The sequence below is a fragment of the Eurytemora carolleeae genome, unplaced genomic scaffold (assembly GCF_000591075.1).
Source record: "Eurytemora carolleeae unplaced genomic scaffold, Eaff_2.0 scaffold223, whole genome shotgun sequence".
Taxonomy (NCBI): Eukaryota; Metazoa; Arthropoda; class Copepoda; order Calanoida; family Temoridae; genus Eurytemora; species Eurytemora carolleeae.
The window spans coordinates 301,768-312,276 of record NW_019396601.1 but is presented as its reverse complement, the minus strand read 5'-3'; the positions used below and the strand labels follow the sequence as shown (position 1 = coordinate 312,276).

Sequence of the window (10,509 nt, the reverse complement as noted above, 5' to 3'; positions counted from 1 at the left end):
ATAATCCTGACCAACCGTAGGATCTATTCGAGTTTCCATCAATTACTAAATCTAAAATATTAAACTTTGCTTTACAAGAAAAACTAAAATATGCCAAGTTCAAATTGAATTAATTAAGTATGCAAAATGTCTCACAAGAAATGTACAGTTGTCAAGACATTACTGAGCAGCTGCACTAAGATCCTTAATAAATACTGCCTTTTGTGTAAACATTGTTTGATTTCATTTATGTAATACATCCTTTGAAATTATGGATAATTTTTTTATTTAAAAACCGCTCCCATCTCTAGTTCTCCTTTGGAGGTATACACCAGAGTAATTAAGAGGGAGTGTATGATGAGACTGCTAAGAAAATTACATAGTTGTCAACTTTAGTAACACGAAGAACGCAACGGGATGGACCATTCTCTGACTCAGAACACCAAAAACGGAAGATGGCTGGAACCCTCGTTCTAATAGGGAATGGAACAATTTCAAAAAGTCGGAACGTGCCCAGCAGTTTTCGACATGCGACTACATCGCCAACTCAGATATTTAGATGCTCAATAAGGTGGACACTAAAGTGCATACCGAAAGTTCATCAAACTAACAGTCAGGAGTCAGATAAGATAGCGATCACCGTTACTGTCCAGAGTTCTAATAAAAATTTCTTCTTATTCAATGTATATTATTTTTTAAAGATATCAGGAGTTATTATCGCATTATTTGTCAAGGAAGTCCCAGAAGTGTGTTATTAAGCATTTTAAGACAGGGTATCAATTAACACTGGAACATAAGCACTAAAGGTTGAGAAGTTTCGTTTACATGATTCGAGAAAAAAGAACCATAGCTTAAGAATCCCACACATTCAAACCAATGAAGACTCTTATTAATTTCCATAATTAATGAGGAAACGCTAGACAGACCAATTTTCATTAAATCTCTTCGCCATTTATAGATCAAATACGTTCCAGTGTTTGCAGCTCAGATGCTAGCTTCAAGGACATTTAGAGTTAATACATCAATATTATAGACTAAATCACTTCTTTAATTAGTTTCCAACACTGGTAACATATTTTGTTAATTACTTAATCTGATCAACCATGACATATCTTATCCTCTAGTCTTCAATCACAAAGAGATAAAAGAATAATCTTGGTTTATCTTTGAACATACAGTTGAACTTATTAAAGACTAAATCAGTACTTGTATTAATTTCCAACACTGATAACTATTTTATTAATTACTTAATCTGAGTTGAAAACTTTAGAATGGGATATCCTCAATCCTGATCGGATAATTAATCTGGAGATTAAAAATGAGTGGAGAACGAGCAATATTTAATCTTCAGATTAAGAAAAAGAGTGGATTACGCCTTAATCCCGATATCCACCATTCTAAAGTTATCAGCTCTGATCAACCATGACAAATCTAATCCTCTAGTCTTCAATCACAAAGAGATAAAAAAATAATCTTGATTTGTCTTTGAGCATACAGTTACGATAGTTTCAATTTAAAAATGCAATGCAAATGCAATTAAATTTCACTGTAATTTTCTCCAAAATTATCCTGTATATTAATCTATTCCGAAGAAATAAACGACTAGGATGGTTAATTTACAACAATGCCATTTTATGGTTTAATAGAGAATTCATATTCTCCAGATTGAAGACTAGATTTGATAATTTAAGACCACCGAGAAAACTAACATGAACATCTCTAAGACTCGAGATTCCAACATTTTACTCTCTAATTCTCCAGTTACAGAAGAACAATTTTTTTTGTAAAAAAATTTATTTTACAACTTAACTTAAGTATAAAATTGTCGAACTTTTAAGAACATGGTCTGTGGCCCAGGTGATAAGTAACCCTCAGCCGCCATAAACCTGCGCTATGCAAAAAAAAAAAAATAATTTGATATTTAAGTCTTTCGAGAGGCAACCAATAAAAATAAACTCTTATAATTTTCTTAAACATTGTCTAAATAGAAACAAAACAAAAGATACTTCTTGAATGAAATAAATTGTAAGTGAAATATAAGACTTGTACTGCATAGCGGAGGAGCAGCTGAAGATTTTCTCCCAAAGTTCGTAAACCAAAATCAATGCGATAACCTAGATGCCTTCACACATGCTATTTAAATACAGAACCAGTCCCCTTCTCAAAATCCACCAATCCTGAAATATTTTAACTTAAGATTGAAGTATTTGAAATAATCATAAATTTACGATTTAAATGTATCAGATAGGAGCGAAAGACTAATTTACAGTATGTCATCAGTATGATCAGTTGAACTATGCAGTCATCAGTTTAGGATACGAAATAAATATTTTAATTCAAAGTATTTTTATCTAATATTACCTGCGACTTACATTCTATCATCGTATTTTACTAAAATGTTGACAGGGATCCTGAAACTTACACAAATTAATAATTAAAATTTATAATTTATTTTATCAACAGACAAATTTAAACAAACAAATTTTGTCTTAATTTTAGAGGATGGGATTCAGCCAATGATAAGCTGAACACCGAAGGCATAAATTAACTTATATTATTACTCTTTTAATATTCATCGTGCAACATAGGTCACATAATGCCAAGAACAGAGGGTAATTTATATTTTTGGTTACTTTTACCTTTAAAACCCACTGCAGCTAGATCATTCCTTGTATAACCAGTCAACACTATCCAGTCTTAAATAAAAATTAAAATGAATTTTAGAAGCAGATGGAAGATTATTTTTAGAAGAACGTTAAGATCAGAAAAAAGTTTTAAACAGAAGTTTGACAGCCCTCTATCCACTGGCAGGTGGGGTACTGACAACTTTCAGACGCAAATTACAACCATCATGTAAAAATAAAACTTGATATTGTTAAAAACTCACCGTGGACAAAGCAGAATATTTCAGAAATTTCCACACGCAATTCGACATGCCCTGAAACAAACAGTATGCTTTAACACATTATTCGTCAGTTATGAACAATTCAGTGCTAGGAATCTGCATCATTATTATGCGAATAAGCAGTACTTAAGACCCGGATCCGCAAAAATATGCGAATCCACGGAAACGGATCAAACCCGAAACTGCAAAAAAAACTTTTTCCTCCAAAACCAAAATATGAACTTAATATTTTTTTTTGCAGGTTTTGGTTGATATTTTGCCCCTTAGATCCGGATCCGTGGATCCGCATATTTTAGCGGATCCGAATCCAGGTAGCCAAAATCTTACGGATCCAACGGATCCAGTTACGGATCCTAAGCACTGGTTGGCAGACTTAGATTATCTTTGTTTTATAAACAGTTAAAAATTTGCAGAAAAGATATTTTCCCCCTTAAGATATGGAACCATGGGCCAACGTTTTACCGATCCGGATCCAGGAACAAATCTGAACCACTGAAGAACAAATTTGTGAAGCTTAGATAATACGACAATGTCAGAACCTTGCAACTCCAGTTACCCATGTAGAGGATAACCAGACCACACAGGACGTATTTTTCTAGCGACTGTGGATAAACTTCACTTTTAAACAATAAAATTGATTTATCCACATGCGCAAATTTGAGAATACAAAAAATCTTACAAATAATGCTATTAAACTGATAATATGAAGGTCTGTAGAAAATCTTCAGGTTCAGGTTAACAATTCTGCAAGAGAAAACGATAAATGAAGAAAAATTACAATATAACCTAATAATTTTTTAATAATGTCAGGACCACTGGGCAGTAGCCTTTTTAAAAAATCATCCTGTATAATTAGGTGTCCTAAGTTTTAGCATCATTAAAAATAATAAAAACTGGTGTAGAGATCAATAATTACCTGTTATTAAGTAACTTCCAGTAGAACAGGAGATGTGCAGTAATATCTAAATAAAGAACACTTGAATGCCTGTAGTGTACAGAAAATAAAAGTATCAGTAATTAACAAAATCAGAAATGTGGGTGATGAGTTAAGGGTCATCATTGAAAAACTATGAGTGCGTCAACATCATTTTAAAAAAGATCAATTTACACAAAAATATTTTTATTAATTACCCAAGATCGTGTCAATGTTGCTCAAGTTAGTGTGTTGTATCTTCGGCCTGCAAACAGATGTCGGGATGAATTTATTTATAATGTTTCTATTAAATTTACGGTTCCATAAATATTCAGAAACCAGGAAAATATATTTCATTAGAAACTTCATTGGGATAAAGTCATCATTTGAATTAAGAAAAGAGATTCTAAATTAACTTACACGTCATTAAACTAAGCTGGGTAGAGAGTCAGGGACACTACAATCTGAACAATTTTGAAACATCTCCTAATTCAGTCTTCACCAGCAATACAAGTTTCTCAATCTGCCCAAACTCCTGTAAAAATATCCAAGGTTAAACCGCATAATCACTCCAATAAATAATATAAAAAGGGATCAGTTTCAGAATCGATGTTTAGTCTATTAATAAAATAGAAGGGGAATCCTAGATCATCAATGAAAAGGTAAGTCTCCTCAAAATTATAACCCTAACCTTCAATTCAATAAGCCGGGATTTGTTCCTCAGCTTACCAGAAGCATCACCACATACAAAGTCCAGGCATTTCACGCACGACTATCAACATTGTAAGCTGCTCAATCTCCTTAAAATAATACCGTGAATTTCAAAAAGCAAATTACATAATAATTGATTTGAGATACTATGTTCAGGATTTATGGGAAAGTTTTGTCGTCATTGAATCACTCCAAGAGAGCTGGGTGTATCATCATTATTTCTTAACATTACAATAAAAAAATCATACCTGCTTATTTGAACAGTTGCTTTAATATCCCCGTTTCAGACCTAAAATAATTATCAATCTGAATTTATGTTGAAATGTACAATCAAATAGTTAGATGCCAACCAAATATCAGCGATCTTGGTGGTTAAATGTCGTCATTCAACAGTCGAGAGTAGCAAATAACAAGTCATCATAAGTAAAAAACTGCAAGTTTTGACAATAAGAAAAAAATTACCTAAAACTCGAGATTTAACAGATAGAACTCACAACCGTTAGTGTAGACAGTACTTTCTCCCGCACTGAAATATAAAGAATTTATTACTTAGTTCATATTTAAGAATGTTACAATATTTTGTTAAAATTTGTAGTCTGCATGGTTTATCCCTCTGGTCATGGCCACATAGTGACTACAGAGAACCTAGGAATATGCACTCTCCCGTCCATCAACTGAACCGGGTCCAGGACAGTAGGGTTAATCTATGACACTGTGGGAGGGGAAATATACCATATGGAACATGGTTTCCGACCACGTAGAACAAGATCACCGGTAAAGGAAATCTTGCTCAAGTGTCAAGTTAAAATGAGTACTCCTGCTTTACACAGCATTTTATCAAAACAACGACAGTGTAGAAAATTTTAGAAGTAAAAAATTGCTGCTGGAGTATGATTTAACGAAGTAGGGACCATAAGAAACTTGTTTATATCGCCATAATAGAATGCAATTATTTACCACTGCTGTTGAAATCTTCAGCCATATTTCTGTACAACCTCCGCAGCCTAAACGAAAAAGTTAAAGTTTCTTTCTGGACCTCTTAAATGTTCTTAGACATTTACTGAATTAAAATCAGGACACAGGTTGACAGCAGTTTTGTCTCAGAAGACCGTCGTGTAAAAATCTCATCAGACAAGTATTGATTGATTAAATTAATTAGCAGTTAACCGTACCGTAACATCGATGTGAACAGCCATCCATGTGATGAAGCATTCAGTTTGGTTGCTAAAATAAAAATATTTCAACAACGAGGTCTTGTTATAATTAACTTTTCTAAACTTTAGAAGGGATTGTAGGGACAGTTTAACGGCACATGATATGCTATAAAAACATCCATGCTTCCTGAAGCCCATTTTATATTCCTCTTTGATTAATAAATCTGGCACTCGCAATATTATTGGAACACATCAGAGCGTGGCTTTGAGGATTAGGTCAATTAAGTTTTAAATGTATCTAGAAGACTGACCACTCTTTAATGTATAAAGAATGGTTAATTAATCTAGAGTTTAGTCTACGCAACAAGAAAGAACTGAAACCAGATGCACTGGAACAATTGGCAAAAGTTGCAAGAGTTGTATATAGAAGTTTATATTTCACCTGTAGTTACCATTCACCAGTGCTTAGGATCCATTCACACCACTCAAACAGTACAGAGCAAAACATAACTACAAAATATACAAGTTACACTGAATGTTCAAAAGTGAAATCTAATATGTTTTACAATTCTTGAGCTCAGACAGCCCTGATGGGCGCTTATTACATTTTCCAGTGGGTTCAGCTATTACTAGCTCTGGATCAAACTTGTTTTTCATCACTGCACTTAATTAAACGAAGATGATTAATTTCTTACTTTTAATGTTATCAATGCTTCGTCGACTCACAGAAAGAGAAAAGTTCAGAACAGCCGGGCCTAATTAAAAATATTGTAATTGATTTTTTCAATGTAAAAAAAAAACATTTTAGCCTGTAAAAAATGTCAGTCCTGTTGAGCTTGTTAATTCTCTCACAGTATTTCAAGAAATGTCTAACATCACCATTGAAATTTTAAATTTTAACAAACCTATTTTTACCTGTAACTAATTCAGAAGGGATACAGAAAACCAGGTGCATTCTGAAATAACGGAATTTTGTAAATTTGTCGAAATTAATCTGCTAAATATTTTAAACATGTGAGTATCAGTAAGTAAAATCATCGTCATCCATCAATCGGAGACTCTAGTCCTGCTTATTGTCATCATTAAAAAAGGTCTTAAAGAATTAATGACTAACCTGTAGCATTCCAGTTCTGAATTATATGAACATCGTGCTTCATGCACTTACTCCGCTAAAACCTAAGTAAAATTCCATGAACTATGTGCTTGAACATAAAAATATCTATTTATTTTTCTTATACCAATCATATTTTAGAAACCTCTGAACACTATTGTTAAAATGTATGTTTTAGAGGATTTTAATACAGCGGAATAATTGTTAAATTTAAATAAGCCAGCAAAGCCAAGTTTCTAATTTAGTTTTAATCTTGCCAATAAAAAAACGGTAGTCTTACCTAAAAATATCAAAATCACACAACACACATCACACCTGAAATAATAACAATGAAACATTGAATAAAATGTTTTTAAAAACATGAAAATATGCATGATCAGCTGTAATTTCATATCAAGTAGGTTCATTTCGGACATTTTTATTCATCATTTGTATAACTTGAATTCGTGAAAGGGTCAATTTAGAGAAATTCTCTTAAATCAACCAATTAAACACATCACAATTTTAGAATGAAATAAAGCTTACCTAACGCACGAACACACTGTGCTCCAAAACGCACAAACAGACGAGACAAGGTTGGTGATAACAAATTTATTATTTGGATAAAATAACAATTTATTCTTTCTTGTCCTTCTTGAGGGGGCCCATGAAGGAGGCCTTGTCCTGTGCGGTTTGGAATCGACCGTGACCGAACTTGGAACTGGTGTCGATAAACTTTAAGCTGACCTTCTCCAGATACCTCTTCTTGGTGTGAGTTAGCAGGGACTAAACAAACTCGTATTAGGAAGTGATTTGAATAGAGAAAAATGTCAAGTTACCCTATTATAAAGGCAATTAACCCTTTTCAAAAAAAATAAACATTGTGCCATGTTGTCTAATTTGCTTTAAAATGTTAAGAAAATTCACCTTTCTCAGAGTGAGAACTCTCTTCTTGTGTCCAATACAAGCTCCCTTGATGAGAAGGAAATCTTGTTTGACCTCTCCGTAGTGAGGGAACCCACCCATTGGATTAATGGATTTGTCAGCCAGATCGTAATCTGTAGCTCCACTGTTCTTGATCAGCTTTCCATCAACCATCTTGTAACCCTCGCCAATTCTATAGATCTTCTTGTTGATCTCAGTACGGTGATGGAATCCCTTTTGTCCAGCCCTAAATAAGATATAAAGTTCGTTGCGCATTTAAGTTTGCGGTTTAATTCGAATTTAACGTTTAAAAAAATGAAAAAAGCACAAGTTCAACAGCACACGTTATGTAACAAAAGCATGCATGCTTCCTCAAGTCTGTTTTCTTTGAGATATCTATCAAATACCATTCATCAAATCATTTTACATTGAAAGGTGGCGCTGAGAATTAAGTTGATACGCCCAGTTAAAGCCAAACGTACCTGGGAACAGTGTACTGGATACGGCTAGGATGCCAAGCTCCAACACAGGCAACCTTCCTTAGACCTTTATGAGTCTTACGGGGAAGCTTCTTTGTGTGCCAACGTGAAGTTACACCTGAACACAAGATGAACTGTAAATATTGTTAGGATGAAGCCAGGTTTCCGGTAAATCGGTTTTGTTTTCAGAAGGAAAGCAGCAGAGGTTTGGTTTCATTGTTTTCAAACGGTAATTCCATGTGGATCATCATTTTAAAATCAGATTTAGTCTAAATTTGATATTACCTTTAAATCCATGACCCTTGGTGACACCGATGACGTCAATGACCTCATCTTGGGCGAACACAGCGGTAACTGGGACCTCCTTCTCAAAATGTTCCCTGGCAAAGTTGACCTTGTCGGAGATGCTTCCACCGTTCAGCTGGACCTCCATGATGTGAGCTTTCTTCTGTCTAAAAATTTGGTACCATTAAAACTAAATCCAAGTAAATGTGCTTACAGCTTACAAAATTATTTATCAGCAGCACAAGTTGTTATCATAATGATCAAACAGTACGGGGCTAGTATCATCACATAGTAGAGAAAACCTTATTTTAACACAGAAGGTATCCTCAAACGTTTGTTTAGAGATTGCAATCTGTTCAGAATAAACAAGATAAATCTATCGGAAATATTTCTTAAAATGAGAAACAACCTGCGATGAAGGATTTTCATTTGAGTGTGCACAATAACTCTGACAACAGTGCAGTACTTCTTGATCTGGTTGAGCTCCTTCTCAATCATCTTCTTACCAGCATCATCAGCCCACTTAGTGCAAGATTTTGTGAAAGCCTTCTTCTTGGACTGGGACCTGAATAAAAATATTGACCCGACCTGTCGTCCAAAGGATTGGACAAGCCGTGGTCCACCCCTCGTAGCCTAGACCAGAGGAGGGGTTTACAGGCAACCAGTATCCTGACATCTCAAGATGTGGATATATCTGGTATTGCTCAGATAGCTCTGAGAAGAAGAGCCAAATACTTACCAATTCTTGTAGAATCTTCTCTTGCACTCCTCTCCAATATGCTCAGCCCAGACTGTCTTCAGGGCTCTGAGACCACGGGGAGTCTCAATATATCCAACCATTCCAACGCAGACAACTGGAGGAGTCTCGATGATAGTACAAGCCTCGACGACCTCCTTCTTGTTGACCTTAGAGCCAGGCCTGTCGACATCGCGTACAATATGGGTCATGCCAGCCTTGTATCCCATGAAGCAGGTAAGATGCACAGGTTTGCTGGAATCATCCTTGGGGAAGCACTTGACGCGCCCTCTGAAGGTTTTGGAACGCTTCTTAGGGAGAAATCCCTTGGATCCGTGTCTTGGCGCCTCAAACTTTCTGTGAGACTGAAATAAGAACATTTTAATACAATGACATGTACCACTTAAAGGTCTGCCCATTTAAAGACTGAGTGGGATTCATGTCGTGTTCAATGCCCCAGAAAAATCAAAAACAGCGCTAATTTTGATTAATTAAAAAATATGATTATATGGTTCGCAGTATTAAAGTTCAGAAATTCGTTCAACGAGAAGGTTCAAGCCTTAAGCGAGGGACGAAAAAACCGAAAACCTAGAGGTAAAAAACGTTCAGAAAGTTTAGCAGAAATAAGAGTATTATTTGTAACTTAGGAAACGTCTTCAAAGTTTATATCAACCTTGTTATCATTTTAATAATAGAACCAAGAATAAAAGTAATACCCTTTTTTTCGAGAAAATCTGAGAACCTATCCAAACTTGTTTTATTTACAGCTAGGGGTCTGTCCTAGTGAACGATTTTTGGACCCCCCCCCCTTCCTATCAATTTTGTACATGATCAAACAAGTATTTATTTAGCATTATTTAGGGTTAGGTTAGGACACTTTCTAGGCCGAGCGCTGCGGCTAAATAAGGCTAGGGGGCCAAGCGCTGCGGCCACATGACTAACATTTAAGATTCATGTCATTTAAGATCCAAAGATATTAAAAAATTATCCATCAGGCCGTTCAAAGCGTTCAGAACTTTTAAATTTGAGTATTAGTTTGTCTTTTAAAAGCCTCAAGAATAAAAAAACACTCTAAAAGTATATTTTAACAACTCTAGCAGTTGAGTGTATAGCTTCAACATTTCGTTCATAAAAAAGAGAAATATCACAAAACAGTACAACATTAATAAGTTACCAAAACTAATGCATAACATATGTTAAATATAGGAAAAGCATAAGATTTGTATGTGTAAGGTCTTACCATTGCAAGCAGTTTAGTTGGAAAGATAGAATTAAGTACACGGTAGTGCTATATTAACCCGTGCTTCCGGTGTACACTCCACCATTCGCTCAA

At 34.8% G+C, this 10,509-nt stretch overlaps 1 protein-coding gene, 1 long non-coding RNA gene and 2 other non-coding genes across 4 annotated transcripts; all 4 read right to left on the bottom strand.

Moving 5' to 3' along the window:
* Positions 1–1,754: 1,754 nt before the first annotated feature.
* Positions 1,755–3,094, bottom strand: LOC111706131 (uncharacterized). Its single transcript, XR_002766168.1, has 4 exons — positions 2,867–3,094; positions 2,619–2,675; positions 2,341–2,390; positions 1,755–2,156 (listed from the first exon to the last, which is right to left on the bottom strand). It is a non-coding gene; the product is annotated as an uncharacterized LOC111706131 (long non-coding RNA).
* LOC111706146 (small nucleolar RNA snR60/Z15/Z230/Z193/J17) lies at positions 2,212–2,292 on the bottom strand. Its single transcript, XR_002766170.1, has one exon. It is a non-coding gene; the product is annotated as a small nucleolar RNA snR60/Z15/Z230/Z193/J17 (small nucleolar RNA).
* Positions 3,095–4,860: 1,766 nt separating the features above from the next.
* On the bottom strand, positions 4,861–4,934 carry LOC111706145 (small nucleolar RNA SNORD24). The gene has a single exon (XR_002766169.1). It is a non-coding gene; the product is annotated as a small nucleolar RNA SNORD24 (small nucleolar RNA).
* A 2,415-nt stretch (positions 4,935–7,349) lies between these two features.
* Positions 7,350–10,509, bottom strand: LOC111706130 (60S ribosomal protein L3). Its single transcript, XM_023478913.1, has 7 exons — positions 10,417–10,509; positions 9,180–9,541; positions 8,850–9,005; positions 8,441–8,607; positions 8,159–8,273; positions 7,680–7,923; positions 7,350–7,538 (listed from the first exon to the last, which is right to left on the bottom strand). The coding sequence occupies exons 1-7, from the start codon at positions 10,417–10,419 to the stop codon at positions 7,389–7,391; spliced, it is 1,197 nt and encodes a 398-aa protein (XP_023334681.1). The 5' UTR covers positions 10,420–10,509; the 3' UTR covers positions 7,350–7,388.

Excerpts from the sequence above, each read along its gene's own strand:
- LOC111706130 (XM_023478913.1), bottom strand. Across the intron at positions 9,006-9,179 it reads AGAAGATTCTACAAGAATTG|GTCCCAGTCCAAGAAGAAGG; the intron begins GTAAGTATTTGG and ends ATTTTTATTCAG. Across the intron at positions 7,539-7,679 it reads GAGTTCTCACTCTGAGAAAG|TCCCTGCTAACTCACACCAA; the intron begins GTGAATTTTCTT and ends GAGTTTGTTTAG.